Source organism: Triturus cristatus, chromosome 9 (assembly GCF_964204655.1).
Source record: "Triturus cristatus chromosome 9, aTriCri1.1, whole genome shotgun sequence".
In the NCBI taxonomy this organism is placed as follows: domain Eukaryota; kingdom Metazoa; phylum Chordata; class Amphibia; order Caudata; family Salamandridae; genus Triturus; species Triturus cristatus.
Window position 1 is genome coordinate 806997366 of NC_140592.1, and position 20883 is coordinate 807018248.

The 20883-nt window shown below is 42.5% G+C and overlaps 1 protein-coding gene across 1 annotated transcript in view; it reads left to right on the forward strand.

Annotated features, from left to right (window-relative positions):
* The window catches only part of MTHFD1 (methylenetetrahydrofolate dehydrogenase, cyclohydrolase and formyltetrahydrofolate synthetase 1), a 318864-nt gene that overhangs the window by 253929 nt on the left and 44052 nt on the right, over positions 1-20883 (forward strand). Inside the window, exons 17-22 of the mRNA XM_085626208.1 lie at positions 488-564; positions 3965-4105; positions 8488-8556; positions 12410-12521; positions 12602-12741; positions 18806-18847. Coding sequence (XP_085482334.1) covers positions 488-564; positions 3965-4105; positions 8488-8556; positions 12410-12521; positions 12602-12741; positions 18806-18847 — 581 coding nt within the window. The remainder of the gene's footprint in view (positions 1-487; positions 565-3964; positions 4106-8487; positions 8557-12409; positions 12522-12601; positions 12742-18805; positions 18848-20883) is intronic.

Below are 20883 nucleotides of genomic sequence, written 5' to 3' on the forward strand. Positions count from 1 at the left end.
GGGGTATACACTACCAGAGGCTAGCATCTAATATGACACGATGATCTATCAATGTATTAATACCAGATGTTTGTAAACAAAATCACAGCATGTGTCAAATCTCTGTCATTTCAATTGTCGGTTCTTATTTGGTTTATTTTCAATATAAACTCAATCATGGTTTAAAAAGGGAATGTAATGAACAGCGGCCTTTGAACTCAGAAATCCTCAGGGGAACAGTTATTCCTTTCCTATTCTATTTCCTGGTCCTGCTTAGAAATAGGATTGGGCTCTGAGAATATATACAAATGTTAAAGACAAATTGGAGGTGAGGAAAAGTCCAAGAAAAATCTTGGTGCTGTACGTATTAATCTTACTCTAATCCGTGCATGGTCATATTATGTTGTCTGATGAGTTTATCAAGAGCACACCTTCGATGAGGGAGGGCGTGGCTCCTGATAAAACATGTCTGTCATGACTCAAAGATGTTTATCTATTCTGCCTGCAGTGTTGGATACCAATGACAGATTTCTTCGGAAAATTACCATAGGACAGGCCTCAACTGAGCGGGGTTTCACCAGAACGGTAAATATTCTACTTTTCCCCCCTCTTAAAACATGAATGCTTCACTTTTCCTTCCTAATTGCTTCTTATGGGGATGCTGTTCCTTGCACTTTCTCACTTTCGTAATCTACTTATACAGTTGTGGCGGTCAACAACAATAGAGATGTAGATGTGTACTCTTGCCTCCATTTTGAAGATATTGAGCAGTGCTCAAGAAGGGACCGCTGTCTTCAATCAGACTACCCAGTTACCTTCTCACCTCAAAATGGGATTGATCTTAAATTGTTCCTTGCAGGGTGCAGTCCTGGAAAGCATTGTCCATGATGTGTCTGGCAATAGTGGTGTAGTTAAGAAGACTTTGTCAACACTATGCGTGCATCATTTCGACAATTGATAGTATATTTTGGTAAAAGAGGTTTTAAAATCAAGCAACGTGGCCTATAAAAATGACAACAATCAATTAGAACATTGAGATTATGAAATGGCAGTCCACCTTTGCAGTTATTCTCTTGATCTAAAAGGGCTTCAAATTTCTCAGCTCTTCTGTAATGTACATTTAATCCTGCCCAGAATTTTAATAGTAATGAACGTAGCCGAGCATCTGGTAATGCCGATAAATACGGGAATACAATCCTATCGTTCCATGAACCCAACATGCACTTTGCTGAGGGTTTGTTCCTTACTATTAGACCTGGTACCATTGGCGTGAGTCTCCCTTCCATTTTTTATGATTGCCTCCTCTGTTTTTGATATGTTTTGCTGGTTTAGATGCTTTGGGCACTGTGCCACTGCCATACAGTGCAAGTGCTCCCTATGTTAAATTGATGTATTGATTAGTGACTCCATGATTGGGTTATTTGATTTACTTGTCAGACCCTAGTACAATGCACCATGTGTGCCCAGAGCTTGTAAATCAAATGCTGCTGGTGGGCTTGCAGCACTGGTTGTGCCACCCACAGAAGCAGCTTCTAAAGTGTGTCTCAGGTCTGCCATTGCAGAACCTATGTGCAGTCTGGTACTGCCGTGCTGACTGACCAAGTGCACCCACTTGCCAGTCCCTAAACATTCCCTTATCTTCATATCAGACACCCCTATGGTTGGCCCACGGGCAGGGTGCATTGTAAGTATAAGGTAGGGCATGCCCTGGTGTGTGTGGCATGGCCTAATAGTGAATTACAGCCATTTTCGTTTTTCACTATTGCAAGGCTACCTGTTCCCCCATAGGCCAGAATGGGCAGTTTGATTATTACATCTTATAATCCTAACTGACTCGGGGAACTAGGTAGAAATTCTAGTTTAGTATGCCTGAACTCAGAATGATAAAATACATCTTTTTGTGAAGTTGGTTTTAACATTCTGTGTTTGAAAATACCACATTTGGAAAGTAGGTATTTTCTTGCTTAACTGTCCAAGCCTGCCTCTGCCAGGTTGTGTATTGTGTGTCTGGTTCTGTGAGTGACAGGGGCTGGGGGATTCCAGGAGAGAGGGTGAGTCAGCACAGGGCTGAATTGGAAGATCTGCATGTAGATGGGTGGGAGGAGTTGCACCTGGGACCTGACTAGGGCTGTGCCTTCCCTCCACAATGCTGGCTCCACCTCCTGTGGTGCGTCTGATGTCTCTGCCCTGCACTGTGAAAGGAGAGAAGGAGCCTTGTCAACAAAGTGCTCCAGGACTGACCAGAACTGGTTTGGACTAGGCAAAGGCCTCTCTCCCCCAGTTCTAACATTTACATATTCCAAGTCCACCAGTCTCGATTCTCTTTTACGTGCTGATTATAAATCTGCTTTAGTGATTGGGGCGTCAGCTATTTTTATTTCTAGTTTTAAGGTTCCTGCAATGTCTTCCAATCTTTTCTTCACCTTCCTTGCCCACTGCAATTCACTTCTTTCAATTTCAGTGGCACAACAGGGTGATATCTTCTGAGTATTTGGGGCCAGTAACTTATCCCAAAAGCGCAGAGTTGATTTATACGCTAGGAAGTTCCAGGCTTGCAAATTAGCTTCTAATCGTATTGCCTGGGACATTGCACCTTTGGGGAGGGCCTACAATTTTTTTAAACATATATTTTTGCACCTATCCCACCTTCCCTCTGTACTGATGGCCAACAGCTCAGCCCCATAGAGGCATTGCGTGGGGACCATTGCACTATAAGTGGTTAAGAGGGGAGACCAGGAGGGGCCGACATAAGTCTTTTTGAGGTGGACAAGTCCCCCTGTCACAGCTAATGCCCTTGCCTCCACTAATTCTTTATGTAAGGTCCAACTCAGCTGATAAATGTCATGCCCAGATACTTATAGGAGGACACAACCTCCATTCTACTATTGCCTAGCTGCCATATATACAGTTTACTTTTTTTCTCAAATGTAATTATCTTTGTGGAGATCTGGAGATTTTAACAAAAACAGTGGTTTCTACCTCAAATGGATCAAAAAGTTATTTAAAACGGTGCAACACATGTTGCTGAGCAGTGGAAAGCCTTCCATAAATTTGACTGCTTTTGCTGTTTGTGTCAATCTGGTATTAATAAAGTGAAACCTCTGCCCATATAGTGATACCATGTGTAACAATGACAAAATAATGGGGTACTGCTATCACAAAATGTGCCGAATTAGGTTGCATAATTTGCCTTTTCTTTCTGCATAATTTAGTCAACCCTGCTGCATGAGTTGGTCCTTCCCTACCACATAATTTCAGTGGCCCTTCATATAAGTTGTGATAAACTGAGTACATTTTTAGCAATATGGAGTTTTAACAGTAGCACTTGCACACTGTGCAGACCCAAGTAGCAGTCTGTCTTCCTTCCCTTCCCTTCCCTTAGAAAAGTGTGAGTAGGCCTATTTTGGTCCTCTGTCTGGGCCACCGAGTGCAGGGCTGTTAAGTGTCCATAGCCAGAGGAGCTATCATGGGCCATCGGCCATAGCATCATCTTCTGTTCTCACACTTTGTGGAAGCAGAGAGGAAGACTATGTATACTTGGGAGGAATGGAGGTTGTTAGGTTGGGAGAAGAGATGGTGGTTGACAGGGCCGGATTGGCCGTAGCGGGCAACGGGCGTTTCCCCGGTGAGCCGGAAGGATGGGGGCTGGTTTTAGACCGTGAGGGCAGTTTTTTGTTACTGGGGGCCGGTTGTGCAGCACCAGGGCCGGTCCGATGAAATTGCCAGGGCTGGTATGCGATCCCAGTCCGGCCCTTGTGGTTGTTAGAGCAGTGGACCGATCATCTCCCCAACATTTGGTGTCCCTGGGCTGCCCTAGGGGTGAGCATATTACTGTTAAATCATTTTCATTTGTTCCTCAGTTATGTACTGCACTTCCATTATGAGAACGTGTTGTGTACTCGGAGTGTGATACATTTTTTCATGTTAAAAGGAAAGGAATCCACTGCTATGAAGGTGAAGAAATGTTTCATTTTGTCCTCTTCAGGCTCAGTTTGACATCACTGTGGCTAGTGAAATCATGGCAGTCTTGGCACTCACGGACAGCCTTGAGGACATGCGGAGCCGTCTGGGGAAGATGGTGGTGGCGTCGAGCAAACAAGGGGAACCCGTTACGGCAGAAGATTTGGTACAGTAAAATAAACTCCCACATAATGCTTGACTACTTATCAAAAATGGCTGCTCCCAAAAACGAGTTTGTTACAATCTTGCGCTGCTTTCATATTTCACTGAAGATCCCCCACTTTTCACCCCATGGTCGGGTACATCCACCATCTTGAAACTGTTTGTCATTAATGCAGATTGCAAGGAGCTGTGCCTAATGGCCTTGTACGTCCTTCATTACAGCATTTCTCATATGTGAGGTCGCATAGCGTGGTATAATTGAATGTAGTGCCAGTTATGACAGGGTTTCACCAGATCAGGACCTGAGCAGACCACTTAACACAGTACAACCTTCATGGAGGTTAGTCATTTCAGGTTGTGTCTAGGGTGTTCTGTGTACCTCTATGGCAGTCTTTTCAATTGACTATGGTAGTATAACTGACTGCATTTTGCTGGCATTTCCAGTCAGTCCTGAAGTTGATAACCTTGAATTGCTATGGTTTCCCATGACGTACTTGAATGTGAATTCATTCTGCGCTGGGCTGTCAATTTCCTCATAGAGAGGACAGTATAGGAGTAATGAAGGATTCCTTCTTTTTCGCCGTTTATATGATGTACTAATGCTTCACAAGACAATAAGAATCCGGCTCCTACATGTTTTCTTTCTGCTGCTTCGCTAGTCTGCCATTTCTCATTATGACTGCACAATCAATGTGTATTGCCTTTAAATTGCATAACAAATACTTTCTCTAAAAAGCACACAGTGGCGGCTGGCATGGCCCGCAGGTGGCGGGGCGTGGGGCTTTGGGTTCGCGCGGGGGTTGAATATAAAAAAATAAATGAAAAATGAACTCACCTTGCCACCGGGTCCCGTGTCTCTGCTCCTGCTCTCCTCTTGGAACAGGAAGCACAGCAGCCCCCACTGACAAATCACAAAGCTGCAATGCAGCGTTGTGATTGGTCTGAGTGTCCTGGTTCGACGCTCAACCAGGGATTGGGGGCCTGGGCATGTTCTCCACGCAGGCTGTAATGCAGCCTGCATGGAGAACGGGGTTTGCCGCCACTGAAAGCACATGGATCATGAGAGCTTTCTATTAAATCAAACCTTGACTGCTCCCAGCAAAGCATACCATGGTGCCGTCCAGTGGTGTTAAAGAATATCCTCCTAGAGGGATTATACATGAGATATTCACTCTCCAACCTCCTTCTGTGTCATGACATTCTACTCAGGATGCTTAACTTTAGTGTAATGCAGTTATCTTATGATAATGCCCATTAGGGGCCAGATGTGCAGCCATTCCACAATTTGCGACTTGCATAACGGAATGTACTTATGTGTCTCAGACACATTTAGTGATTCCCAAAGGGGTCGCAAATGACCTGCTTCATTAATATTCATGAGGCAGGTTTCAATTTGCGGCTCATTGGGAATGGGCTACAATCACAGGGATTGGGTCCTGCTGGGGACAGCAGACCACCATGTCTGTGTTTGCTTTTTAAATAAAGCAACTTTTTTCTTTTCAAATGCATCCCATTTTCCTTAAAGGAAAATAAGGTGCATTTAAAAGAAAAAAATAGAACTTTTCTTTTCATTTTTTAAGGGCAGGCAGTGGTCCCTGTGACCATTGCCTGCTCTTAGAAAATATTTTCACATACATTCACAAAGGGGAAGGGTTCCTCTGTGGACACCTTCCCGATTGCGACTGGCTTACCACCTACTTGAAGTAGGTGGTAAACTGCGATTGTTTTGCAACCGCATTTGCCATCGCAAAACAATCGTACATCCCCCTGTGACTCGCTATTAGGAAGGGATGCTCTTGGCACGCCCCTTCGTAATAGGTTACCGACTCTCAAAATCGGGTTTGTACATACTATAACCCGTTTTAGCGGTCTGATTTTCTGCTTGCGACCCCTAAAAACGGTCGTACATGAGGTGCTAGATGCTTTGTTAATACTATAATTGAACATCTGACTGCCGAGGATCCAATCAAGACTGGAGTAGAACAGATTTTTCAATGTTTGGTACCTCCCAATGAATATCCTTGTTTTTATCGCGTGGAATGCTGTAAAAGCATTATATTCTTTTGCAATTAACTATATGTCTCAATCTAGGTGATCCCCTAGTTACAGGCTCTCATACTTTTTCTAGGCGATGATTTAACCAGAATTTATCCATTCGAACGTTTTCTAGTGTTGGAAGCTCCATGTTAAATTACACATAAACAGGGTATCCGGTTTATATTGACACTGAGCATTTATTGTTTCTCAAATGTGTAATAATTAAGCATCATTGCCTGCACCTGTGGGCAGTAACGGCTGGTAATCAACCACTCCGGAATAATGGGCGCAAGCTGCAGGCTAGGGGCTATGATGAGGGTGAGTCATTAGAAACTTTTACTTTCCATAATTCACAAGTAATGAAGTGTTCGCCATCAGTGGGCACAGCTAGTACTGGTATTCAAGTGCATTCCCGGACAGGGACATGTGTTTCCGGGTGACTGCCCATCTTCGACAGAAAGTGGCTCTTCAGATCTCGGATACTTGAGATGTTGCTTGCATTTCATCAGATCGAGTACCACTCCAGGGCGCACAGGTGCGTCCCACGCCTCGTCAGCCTGATCGCTCCGGAAGAAGCACACTGATGACATCCGGCGCGCTCCTTAATGCGTGGGTCCCGGTTGGTTAAAAGCATTTCACTTTCTCCAGACCCAATCGACCATTTCTGCTCCATTAAAAATGTGTAAATTGTTTTGAGTTCTTTTTCTTAACCTCCGTTGATCTCTTTAAAATAACTCCATCACCGCACATCTGGAAGAAGCCATGCTATCAGAGATGGGGACCATACACGTGCATACCATACCATACATGATGCTGGGAGCGCCGCAGGTACCTCTCAGCTGCCCGACGCGCCCACGCGCAGGCACCTTCTGATTAGGTGTTACACACCCAGGGTACATACATTGATATACCAGCAGAGACAACAGAATATGGACACAGAACCTATGGTATCCCATATATGTATATTGCCATGTGTGCTGTAGATACGTGTTCGCTTTGACTGCTTGGCGACAATGCCCAATTTTATACACCTGAGCCCATGGCGGCATCTCATTCTCTGTAAACATAACGTATGCAATAATTTGTTGTGAATGTATAATATAAAGGAAAAAAAAATGCAATAAAGATATTTAAAAAAAAAAATCAGAGATGGCGACCAAACTGGGGTGACCTGATCTGCAAAATAGCAGTGGACTAGGATGCACCCCGAGTAATTACCAGTGGCTGAGATAAATTCAAGCATTCATCCATCACCTTTTTGTATACTTTAGACAACAGGGATGCAAGTGGCTGGGAGCAATCGGTCTACTTCGTGAATATTGGGCACAAGCCTTCAGCTCTGTACTTAGTAAGAGCTGAGGGCACGGCTGGACCCCAGTGCTCACTAATGTTCCCCGCCCCCTACAAATCTCCCTAAATGTTTTGCTTTCAGTAGATTAGACTGTGTTTCGAAGAATCTTTGTTGCCTAACGAATCATCTGAGGTTTATTGCATGGGTCTGGTATTTGGATGTTCTTAGTGATGTGTTGGCAGTGCTTCATTTTGGTGGGCACAGAGGCTTAATGTTCATCGTCAGACATTGACCTTGAGAAAGAGAGATAAAGGAAGAAAGAAGGAAACAGTAAGAAAGGGATAAACAGTAAGAATGGGATGAAAACATTTGGAAAGTGTGAGATAAAGAGACAGGAAGTGTCGGGTGGTAGAAGACGGGGGTAAAAGGTGGAGCCAGGACTAGACAACCTTGGTAGTCCGCAGTCCTGGCATTTGGAAGCACCAATGGCCTCCTCCTAAAAAAAACGTTAGTCTCCTGAACTTATTTTGTATTTGTTTACTGCAGTTAAGCGCGGTTCGTTGAAAACCGTTGCCACCTAGTTAGGCAATTTTAACCTCACAAAAACTCAACCAAGTTCCAAGCATAATTATAACACTTGTTTGCTATGTTTCACTTAATTTTCTTGCTTGTTCGTGTCTTTTTATTGTCATGGGAGGAAGATGAGGGTGGACAGGGCAGCTGAAGGAGTGTGGGGTTGTTAACCATACAAGTTTCAGTGATGCTTACTGCTCCTGTAGATCAAAATAGGACAACAATTGAGAAACCATGAAGCTCAGTCAGTGAGGTTGGGTAGCAGGAGTGGAGTAATAGGACCAAGAGCAGACAATGAGAGAAGTCTGAAGCGCTGGGATCAGGTGATTATAAAAATGCACCCCAGGCCGGGGAATGTTCTAGAAAGTCTGTGACTTAATATATGTAGGCCTGAAGCAAGTGATATTAGCCAGAAGATGATAGTTGACATTTTGGTGGTGGGGAAGAAGATACCTGTGTTATATTTGTAATGTTTATTTTTACAGGGTGTGAGTGGAGCACTGTGTGTTCTCATGAAAGATGCAGTGAAACCAAACCTTATGCAGACGCTGGAGGTGAGCATTGTGGTTTGGCAGCTTCTGTAACAATTCCGTCTGACGTTGCTGTGTATTAACCTGAGACCTACAGATGGAAATGTCTGGAAACTTGTTTTGAAAAGATTTAGACCATCATTGTTCATACATCTGTTTTTCATGAAATATTGTCTAAAATGCACTGGCTCCTGCCTGTGCCCTATTGGAACATCTGTTGTGCATAGCTTCCTTTCAAAGCACAATATGGTGTGCACTGAGAGCAGACTCCATAGGAAATGTGAAGGATATGTTGTATGCCTCATAACAAGCACATTTTATTCTATTGCACTTGTAAAGAGGAGTAAGAAATGCCCGTCATGTTTGTGACAGAGTATCCCGTCTGCCAAACTCTAAATCAGACCCATAATCTCAATGCCCTATAGCTTCCTTATTTATTAGTGAAGAATGTAAATCTTGATTTTACGTTTTATTTTCCATCAGACTCACTTATTCATTCATCTGTTTTCTCCTCAAGGAAGCATGCACATCCACATCCCCCTCTTTCATAAATGCACATGCGTATGTCTCTCTGCTAGACCCTCTCATCAGTATATCTGTCTGCCAAGCAAATGGATCTGTATTCACCTCTTCCAAACTTGTATATCCATATCCTGCCTAACTGGCAGATGAGTATCTTCCTTGCAAGCATCCACATCAGTCCCCCCCATCTGTCAAGCTTGCACATCAGTCTCTCCCTCTGGCAAGTGTCTGCATCAGTTTACCAGTTGTATGTGTCCTTGCATGCTCGATTCACACCCTTGCGAAGATTAGTCCAGCTATGCCTTGTGCACACTTGTCAGTCTCCTCCCTTAGTAGAAGCATGTGTAATTTTACAATCACGCCCTCGTTCATCCTTTGAAAGACGTATCTATTCATGCATCGTGTCCAACTCTCCTGTCTTGCTCGCAGTAGTCGTTTCAACCTCCTGAATTGTGCATCATTGTAACTCACCAGTGTTGAAACCTATCACTACTACCATTCTGAGTTAAGCATGTTAGCCCACTAGTCACTTGCAGACTTATTTTAAATCCCCAAATCTCATGAGTTAATCTCCTCTCTTTCTGCAAATGAATTTTATCCAGCAACAAATGCTAGTTTACCAAATGTTTACCCCTTTTCACATCTCCTCAGAATGCATTTTTCCATATTCCCGAACACACCTCCTCACAACCTTTACGAGGCAGATCTGCGTATTTACGCACACCCATGCTCTGCCTCCACCCCAAGCACATGCAGGCATTTTTCCAGTCACCACTACCATTTTGAGTGCCTGGATCTCACTAAACACAATTCCTAATGGTATCCCTCGGAAATTTTGTTGAATAAACCTAGCCTCTAAAAATCATCATCATAATTTTGGGCGATTGCACATTGTTTCTGGGCTGCCTCACCTATTTGATCCTGGTATCAATGGCAAATAAGCTATCATATTTTGGCCTAAAATGTCCTCCACATGAGTGGGTTGAAGCATGTGCGCTTATTGTTTTTTCCATTTAAAGTGTTCATTTTGGAGTAATATCTATAAAACACATAGCAATTAAAAATAGCATTTCTTATATACAAGGGTCACGTTAACATTTCTGTCAATTGAAAATTTAATTAAAAAAAAAAAGTAAAACCACAAAAGAGGCAACTAAAATAGAGAAACAAGCATTGGCATAGTGTTTAGCCATGCAACGGTTGATGTTGTTACACCAAGGATATTGTGCTGCATAACTAAATACTTATAAGGTCCCAAAAGCGAGACCTATTGGCTGTGCCAATGCTTGTTTTAAATCTAAGTGAAGCTAAGAAAATATTCCTGTGTCAGAGACCCCCGCCCCCTTTTTTTCATAAAACTTTGCCGAAGCAATTTTTTGCAGAAAGGCAATCTGCAAATGTGGGCCACTCGTGTTTTTAGTGTGCCCTGGCCGATTTTTAATCCCAATCCAACCCAGACTTTATCATATTACATATACAGAATGATTGAAATAGTTGGATGGGTGGAGAATATTTTGAATAATGCAAAATCGTTCAGCATGCAATATTACCTCAGTGTATAATGTCAAATATATTATGACCTCACTGAGCAAATGGTCCACAACTAAACTTAGAAACAATGTTTCGAGCTCAAATTGATAGTTCATTTCTAACTAGAGAAGCTAGATTTAAGGAATTGTTTCATGCCAAGGCATGGTCTCTTTAATTACACCTAAGCATACTTTCACTTATTTTATTGTCATTGGAGCCCTCATGTACTATAAGAGGCCAGCTTCAGAATGAACAGTGAAAAAAGAGAGTTTGGAAGGAACGACATCAAAAGTCTGGGATCGGTGAAATGTATGGAGTGGGGCCAACGTAAACAATAGAAGTGAAATTTATGTAATTTGTACCCCATTTCGTTTTTTAGATCCTTTGGTCAATCACACGCATAGAGGAGTTTCATAATTTTTTCGATGCAGACCAATAAAAGGCCAGTTCTCTTCTAAAGTGCTCAGGCCTTTACCAGTATCTAAAACTTTTAACGAAAAAACCCTTCACGCAAACCGACAAATCACGCAAACCGACAAATCGCACAAACCGAAAAAGCGTAACATTCAAAACAATGAGCTTATCTTGCCTGCGCTTCCCTGTCGCGGTTTCTGTTGATTGGGAGACAGAGATTGATCGACACACAGAAAATGAGAGAGAGCAATACAGTGCACATGTAGGGCAGAAAATGTACTATTCAAATGAGGTCCTGCACGAACTCCCAAGGAGTAAAGCAATAAAGGAAATCAATGTGGCTGCACGGTTTGGTAGAAGCCATTTTTTGCAATACTCCATCATATCAGCTTCCCGCGTTGAAGGGTATATATCTGTGACTCGATTTTTTTGCACTGCGCGCACCCATGGCTTTATCAGTTAATATTTTAGATGTTACAACTCACAGCTCCGTGCAAGGGAAATGTCTTCCTCTACCTCATATTTCTTTTCTCTTCAACATTCGTGCTGCTGCTGTCAGTATGTTATGACAGGAGAAGATTTCTTACACGGTGGACATATTATAACCATGGCAACTCCATCACAAGCTAATGACCGGTTTGCTAAAGGCATTTTTTGTATTAAACATTGAAAAAATAAATCCTTTTATGCCCCAGCAGCATGTCTTACCTCGTGTAAGCCTTGCCAATGGGAGAGAGACATGAAACAAGCTAGGAGCACACCCCCCCTATGTCACGCCAAACAAAGATGGTGTCGGCCTGTCCAGATGTGCCGTCCTAAAAGTGGACAAGGCGGTAACCGAAAAGCCAGATTTTCAATCACCCGCCAGCGTTTAACATAAACGATGACGCGCGCCAATTGAAAACAAGGGCGGGGCTTAAAGTCCATAGCGAAGCTGAATTGATTCCAAAAGGTCCTCGCATGGCGAAGGCAGCGCATGCACGCTGCTAATGCCAGGCGAGACCTAAAAATAAGGGGGATGGGGTAATCCCCCTTTAGATGTATATCCTCTTTCTACGGGACAAATGTTGTTACAATTCCCCTCTGAATCATAAATCATCATGAATCAGGTCGACCACTACTATACTTCTCTCTCATATAATATCTTAAATAATACTACCAACCTTTTAAAGTATACTAGCCAGATGCCAAGTCTTTTTGGTAGCGATATTAGTGAGGCAGAGAGTGTGGCCCTACGTCTGCGCTCTCTGATGTGTTACACTTTTGTTTTTCTTATATTTGCATTAGATCTAAGGGTTTGTTATATTTTTTTATCAGACATGTCTACCGACCACAAACATTCATATAAAAACTGATGTCATAGTTATGTTTTTAGAAAAAGCATATTGAATCTAAAATTTTGTTTCTACAGGGAAATCCAGTGTTTGTTCACGCTGGGCCATTTGCTAACATTGCACACGGCAACTCATCCATCTTGGCAGACAAAATTGCTTTGAAGCTTGTTGGGCCCGATGGGTTTGTTGGTAAGTTCCTTCACGAGACCTCAGCTAGACATGCATGTTTGGGTCAGACACCTACTGATGTACAAATCTTTTACCAACAGTCACTGAAGCGGGGTTTGGGGCAGATATTGGAATGGAGAAGTTTTTCAACATCAAGTGTCGATATTCGGGTCTGCGTCCTCATGTGGTGGTGCTGGTTGCCACTGTGAGAGCTCTCAAGATGCATGGCGGAGGTCCTACGGTGAGTTAACACAAGCAGTGGTACAGTAGTTTAAAAAAAAAAAAAAAAATGAATCAGCGTGCCAAAGTGGGCACACTGTACAGAAAAGTAATATGTTGTACAGTACTTTATCATGAGCTGTTTTGACAAGTTTCTCTTAATGCTGGCATGTTTGCTGAGTAACTTAAGTTCATCTCAAATTTCAAGTTTATTTATTTATGCTCAGCTAATAAAAGCCATTGCAAATTGATAGAAACATATAAAAACAAAATCTCAACATAGGGTTCAGTTCAATAATAAAGTGCTAGTTGCAAGTAGACATCACGTATGAAATTTTATGACAGCAATAAAAAGCCGGTGTTGAACACTGCCGTAACACCAGTTGTAAAAGCAGTTCATCATTAATAAAATAAGTTCATTCAGAGTGCAGTCTGTATGTTGCCCAAGTCGTTTTTGTGATTTCGTTATGTTAAACTGTTAACTGATTTCAAAAATTTGAATCTAAAATTCAGTGATACAAGTACACATTTAAAAGTCTGCCGTTGCTTTCATTTTGGTGTAACTTTAAAGTGCTGGTGCATCAAGACATAAGCTTGTTCCTTGCAATCGAAGTGCGAATGGGAATAGTGAGTAACAATGTATGCCGAATCTCAATTCGGCAAAAATCCAACAATAAGTATGTCTCTAGTTTTCAGAAACGTATGTGAGACCGGCAAATGCTGCTGAAATCTTTGTCACATGCAAGGAACAAAATGGCTGACTTAGCCTACCAGCCTTCTATTTTCAATATTTATCAGTTTCATTGAAGAGGCTAAAGATGATACCTTCTAGTGTCAGCGATAACAAGCTGTAGCAAATTTTGTAGCAAGCGCTATATAGAACATAAATAATCATTGTTGTTATCGTTACTTTGAAATTTGTGTGCAATGTATAGTTTGGCCTCAGTTACAACTCTGAATGTTTCTGTGGTATAGTGGCCATTTTGTGAGTTAATGATTGTTCATGACGTTATAGTAATACACCCCTTTCTCTCCAATAATCAATCAATCAGGCGTTTATTTACCGCGACTACTCACCCGTAAGGGTCTCAAGGCACTGGGGGTTGGGGGGTTGCAGGCTCCAGTCCATCAAGGAGGGGTTCTGTCGAAGAGCCAGGTTTTGAGGTTTCTTACGAAGATGGGAAGTGATGCTGTCTGAGGTGGAGCGGAAGGGCGTTCCAGGCCTTGGCTGCGAGGAAGGAGAAGGAGCGGCCTCCTGATCTGGTTTTTCTGGTGCAAAGGACCACGGCATAGGAGAGCTGGGCTGATCGTAGGTTCCTTTGGGGTGCGTGGAATTTGAGTCGGTTGTTCAGGTATGCTGGTCCGGTGTCGTGGAGGGCTTTGTGTGCGTGGGTGAGCATTTTGAAGGTGACTCTTGCCTCAGTGGGGAGCTAGTGCAGTGTGCGCAGGTGCTGGGAGATGTGGCAGTGTTCTGGCAGGTTGAGGACCGGTCTTGCGGCGGCGTTCTGGATGTTCTGTAGCTTGCGGGTGAGATTTTTTGTTCATTGCGGCATAGAGTGCGTTGCCGTAGTCCAGTCTGCTGGTGACCAGGGCATGAGTGACGGTCTTTCTGTGTTGAATGGGGATCCATTTGAAGGTCTAACGTAGGAGGCGGAGGGTGTGAAAGCAGGAGGACTAGACTGAGTTGATCCAATACTACCTTTAGTGCTTGATTAATCGAAGTGCGAGTGACGTAATTGGCAGAAACAATTATGCAGAATGGGGGACTTGAAATCAACAGCAATTCTAATTTACTATGATCGAAATAAAAAAAACAAAGCAGAAATGTAATTCAATTATATCATGCAAAATATAATTGTTTTGCCCAGTGTTCCTGTTCCCTTTAAGTGGTCTTCGAAATAATAAAATACTGTAGGATGTGAGCGCACTTTTCTGTCAGGCTCATAACACGCTGAAGGACCGGGGCTTAAAGGTCGAGCGCTTAATTCAGTTTTGTTCTTGTTAGAAGGAAGACATTGATGAATATGTTTAATGATTTCAACTTAATGCTTAGTCGTGGGAGGGGGGCAGACTTTTACCCTCCCCTGGAAGACGGTTCGCAGTGACCAGTCTGCCGAGGCCTTTCGCCTTATTCTGAAATGGGAGAGAGAGCCGCACTTGCATTACAGGGTCTTTACTGGGTGCTCACAGGTGACGGGTGCCCGGCTAAACTGCATATTTCGTCAACAAACCTCTTGTAACGTCTCTCAGGCCTGAGATGTTAATCTGTTTTCAGTTTCGAAGCTCTGAAATTTTGTTAAAATCCATAGGTGGCAGTCCTCTTTTTTTAATTATTTGCCCTGTGACATTCTGATTCGGTCAGAGTGTTTTTTCAGGAAAACATTAGTTAAGTATTTGCTGTCCTTTATTTAGTTTCTGCTGTTTTTGTTATGATTTATTCACCACAAATATTTTAAGCTTCTGTTTTTTTTTAATCCACGTTTACAGGTATGCATTGAAAAATGTTTTGTTTCTTGCTTCTTCCAGTTGCATTTTTGTCCCGTAAACGCAGACTAAAGCGAATATAAGTTTAGTGTCTCCTTCCGTTTCTACCTACAAGAAAGGTCTAGTAGTGTTGTCAAGTTCAGCGCTCACTCCTGATATCTGTGAACTGCACTGCACGGGTATTGTAAAGAGCTGGGCCAACTCAGCTCTTCATCCTTTCAAGTTTAATGGCAGAACCTGTTATGTACAACTTATCAAACACTAATTATTATTAGTAAAAGGAAATGAAGTACTATAGAGTAAATAACTGGTCAGCAGTTATGTTACGTTACTGTCACTAGCGCACGTACACCGGACGGTTTCTTGGCGCTGAGGTAGCCCAGCCCAATGGGCAATCATTGCATTCATTATGAGCTTGCTTGAAGAGCCCTCTTTTTTAGGAGCTCCCACATTTCCCATAGGTGGGAGCCATCCAAAATTTCAGGGGTAAGTCATTCCAAATGTGGGGGGGCTACAACTGAGAATCTGAGCCCACCTGTCCTTTTCTTTTGGAATTGAGGGATTGATAAATAGTGCAGGTGGGTAAATCTTAAATTTCTGTTAGGGATGCACTTTTGGGTGCGGGAATTTATGAAAGCTGGTTCTTTCACATGGAGGGATTCGAATATGGTGCAACAGGCTTTAAAGGTAGATCTCTGAGCAACTGGGAGCCAGCAGTGAGCGTTACTGGACTGATGGGGGTGTCTGGCTCACCAGGTATGTATTGGCCTGTTTACTCTAAACAGGCAAAGACTCTTAACAGCAACCATTTTGAATAACCAGAGGTCGAAGTGGGTGGGATCTGAGGGGCATCACGTGCCCATACTTTTTACATGTGACAAAATCATTTCCCCTTACCTTATGGTAAAAGGAAACCGCCCCGGCACAGTTAATTACAACATTTGAGATACCTCAGCTGAAGTAGAAGGGGAGCAGGTGTCCAGTGCTGTGAAGCCGAGAAAGAGACAGACAGCTGAACAAGAAACAGGCCTTCTTGCCAGGGTGTCTGCTACCTGAAAGAAATGTACATGCCGACATTTGTTTAATCTACAAATGTGAAGGCTGTTTGGAAGCTGGAATTTGCTTTAATTGATGGAGCAACTTGAAGAGGATTCTTTTTGAGATCGTATTGCAAGGTGAACTGATGAGCTATGGAGTGTGTACTTTTAATGGACAGTTATAAAAAATGTTTGCACTAGGTACAGTCTGTATATTACTCAGATCTATATTTTGGAAGCACTCTTTTGTGTTAAACCTAAATCTTTTTACACACTTTGTGGTAGCCTATCTTCTAGTTTGTGTAGTGCTGTGAATATATTACATATCAAAATGCTTTCTGTCACAGGCCGGGACTGCGTAACACTAAAAACATACAAGACACTATGCCCCACTGAAACCAGAACTCAATTCTATGGCTCTATGATTACTCAGTTACTGACTGCAGTGTTCACATTAATAAATAGGCTTCACAACATAAACAAGCATTTGCAATGCAATCCGTCTTTCCTTTGGGACCTTATATGTATTTAGCTATGCAGCACATTAGCTTGGGTGCTGAAACATCTACTGTTCTTTAACATGGAGGGAAAGTAAGCACCAAACTGCATGACATGCCAGGTATGGGAACACATGGAGAGAAATATTGCCTTTCAGCGGGCAATGGTATAGTCCCAAGCTTTGTTTTTAATATAAAATCAGGGCCTTCAGTGGTCATATCACTGAAAATACAAGATTTGCAAAAAAATATTATTGTCTAAGAGTGCTCATGGAAGACAATTTTTATAGACTGGAATCTAGAGAATGCTAAAGTGATTCTGGTATTTTACTGACCTCTGCTGGTCGTTTTCTATCAACAAAGTTAAATAGAGGCAGTTTCCATGAAAAATGTAAAAAAGAAAGTCCCACAGCAGCAAGCAATTCTGGTATTTTACTGACCTCTACTGGCCGTTAAATAGAGGCAGTTGAACAAGCAGAAAGCAATTCTGGTATTTTACTGGCCTATACTGGTCATTTCCTATCAAGACAGTTAAATAGAAAAAAATCCTCTAAGCGGAAGCAGACAAGTCCTAGGGCTGATCTCCAGAACCCACAAACTACATACACATATAAGTATATACTAAAGCATATACAAGAGGTTTTGAATGCTCGACCTAAAAAGTGCATCTCTCACTGATTATTTTAACTTGCATGTATTTTTCATTTATGGTGTGTTTTATTTAATATGCAGTTTGGTGAAGGTTAAATAACAAAATATTATTATATATTATATTTTGTTCTTTTTAGCCAAACCTTTGTTCCTGTCCCCATGCTAACTGACTGCCCCATTGGACTTAGGATCACAGTTCCCATACTTTTTTTAATGCATTTTGATCGTTGTGAATAACAGACTCACAGAAGTCCACCAAAGTTCCAACCAGATTGCCAAATAGTATGTCCGGATCAGTGGCCTGCCTCAAGGGGGCGCTCTACTATTCTTGCTGCTTGAGCTGAATGGCAGTTGTAAGTTGAAAAATGTCTTTTCGTGTACCCGAATTTCAACTTGCAAACAAAGCAAATGATGGACTAAAAATTAAAAATAAATTTTTAATTATTTACGTGATTAAAAATATTCTTCCTCCCTAACCCTTCCCCAATATGAGCAATTTATTTTACTCTCCAGTAAATTATTCTGCTCTCAGTTCCCAAATAAGGTAGTTAAATACTCCAGTTTTTAAATGTCTCCTGTCCAGAGATGGAATTTTGGCAAGGAAAACAGGTGTCAGATCTGCCCAAAGTGTTGGCACTTTAATTGGTTAGTTAGAGAGGAGCTAGGATCCAAGTAATTCAACAGCCCAAAACTGTTCCCCACAAATTCTATATCCATGATTGGAAGGAGTAAATCTGTGTAAAAAAAGGTTCTGCAGCACTGTAACTGATTTAAACCATAGGAATCAAATACCCCTGCCATGAATAGAAGTGTTCCAGATTGGGTGAGGTATTTGCTGCCCCCAGTCGATATCCTTGGAAGTGTGGTATTTACTAGATGTGGTAAAATAACTTGTATTCCAAATATTCCCAAAGAGCATGGCAAAAATACATACTAAATGCTGGCTCTTCCACATAAAATTTTGCATGTCTGTGTTTACCAATCATTTTTGATTACTGCATAATGTCAATTCCTGATCCCTGCATTGACAGGCAAGTATTCCAACAAAATTACCGGCTCTGACCCTCAGTCGTAAGCCTCATTCTTCACCTGACGCCTTAACATCTTTTGATGCTTTAGATTTCCTAAAGTTTGGTATAAGTGAATTTCGACAGAATACATATTCTGTTCTTCAAGGTAGGTGCTTTGAGAGATGCCACAAGACTAATTTTACTTATGTTTGCCTTTCTCTTTTGGGGGGGGGAAGAGTATGAACTTGTTAGTTTTACTGATCTGTATTTATTTTCCATGAAACATAATTTGTGGAATTTGTATGGTGAGAAAAAGGAAGCATACATTTTTCAGAGCAGCGCAAATAAAATTATATCGCTGATCGAAGTGAGAATTTGTTGTAATAAGGCTGTTCAATACTTTTCAGGTGACAGCAGGGGTCCCTTTGCCTAAGGAATATATTGCTGAGGTAAGCGCCATAGGTATTTCTAACCACTTTGTATGTTTGTATCTTCATATAAAGCTGTATAGTGCATTAATTTAGAAACAAATTCTCAGGATTTCACCAAGATCATTTTTTTATATTCGTTTCTTTAGGTCTTGCTTCCTACACAATTTGCGCATTTTATGTTGCAAGACACATAGTTAGCCTGTTTGCTCCACCCCTGGGCTCAGCGTTGCTTCCCTGCCATCGCACACTCTGTTGCTTCCGGAACCCTTTGTTGGTTAAGCCCTTCTGCTCTCCCATGTTGCTTCTGTGCACCGTCTAGTGTTGCTTCCCCCAACCACTTTGTTCCCATGTTGCATCTGTACCCCACCCCTGTTGCTCCCCCCACCTTGCAATCTAAAAAAAATTATTTTGCACCTTTGTTTCTTCATATTTGCCACCTGAGTTGGCAAAAAAAATACCAGACATTTCATTTTATAGGTGCGCAGCAACAAAATGGCACAATCATCTTTTTTCCCTTATTTTTCCATGTTATGCAGTTTTGTATAGCAAACTATCACCTGTGAGCGTATACTGGCACTGAGCAGGTGTGAGTCTAGCCACACCTAGGACCTAGTGGGACTACTTAAAAAGCCTGGTTTTAAGCTTCCTGCAAAATTCAAGAAGTGAGGAGGAAGATCACTATAGCGGCAGGTCAGTCTACACTTTAACCCCTTCAGTGCCACGCCCTTTCCCCGCCCTTTGCCGGGCGTTACATTAGCGGGCGGGGTTCATGACGAGATAGTCTCGTCATGGGCACAGCGCAACCGTGCTCCATGACGAGACCATCTCGTCATGGGCACTGAAGAGGTTAAGAGCAATGTAGGAGAAGGCTCGACTGCTGAATCTGGTTTTCCTTATGCGTGGGTTGTGCGCAATTAGACATCCGGGCGTAGGGAAGTGCCTAGAAGGACTGTGAAAGCAGATGCGATTGTTGAGGTATGCTCTTCCAATGTTATCTAGTGCCTTGAAAGTGTGGGTTAGAAGTTTATATTGGCTCATTTGTGATTGGGTGTGGATCGGTGTGGTTTGATGTGAGTGTGGCATGTGAAGTTGAGAGATTCTGGCCGCAGAGAACTGGATGGTCTGCAGCCTTCTGGTGAGTGTTTTTTGTTGATCCCAGCATAAAAGGTATTCCTGTACTCCAGCCTGCTTGTAACTAGTGCATGTGTGATGGTTTTCCAGGCGCTGATTGGAAGTCACTTGAAAATCTTCCTCCGCATTCAGGGTGTGGAAGCTGAGGCAGGGATGGCATGGACTTGAGCAGTCACGTCAAGGTTGCTGTCGATGATGATCCCAAGGTTCTTGGCGTGGGTGGTGAGGGTGCGTGTCGGTCCTAGCTCTGTTTGCTGACGGCTGAAGTCCCATGGTGATTTGATATTTCCAAAGATCACGATTTAAGTATTGTCAGTTTTCAGCTTTAGACAGTTTGTCTTCATCCAGTGGGCGGTTTCAGTCATGCAGGCATTGAACTTGTTTCAGGTACTGGACATCTTATCCGTGAGGGAGACGACGAGTTGTGTGTCATTGTGGCATAGGAGAAGATGTTGATTTTGTGAGAGCGGATGATGCCGGCTAGAGCGATCATCAACATGTTGAAGAGGGTAGGGCTTAGGGAGGATCCTTAGGGACCACCGCATATGAGGTCACTTGCATGTAATGTGTATGGTGCCAGGCTAACTGACTGGGTCCTTCCACTCAGGAAGGAGCGGATGCATCAGTGTGTGTGTTCTTGGATTCCGATGTCAAGGATGCAGTACAGCATCATTAAAAGGCATTAACAAAGCCTATAGGTCCCATAGGCGAGGCCTATTGGCTTTCACACAAAAGAGGTCGGAGTGACATTGTCCTGCATTGAAAATGTGGTGAATGCCGGTACAGTCAACAGGGTTTAAACATAGAAGGGTTATTATTCAATTATAGTTTTGACCTCTTTAAAAGTCTCCCCATACAATTTCTTATGAACTGGTACTCTGCATTTTAGCCAAGTTCCACAAATATTTTATTTTGAGAGGTAT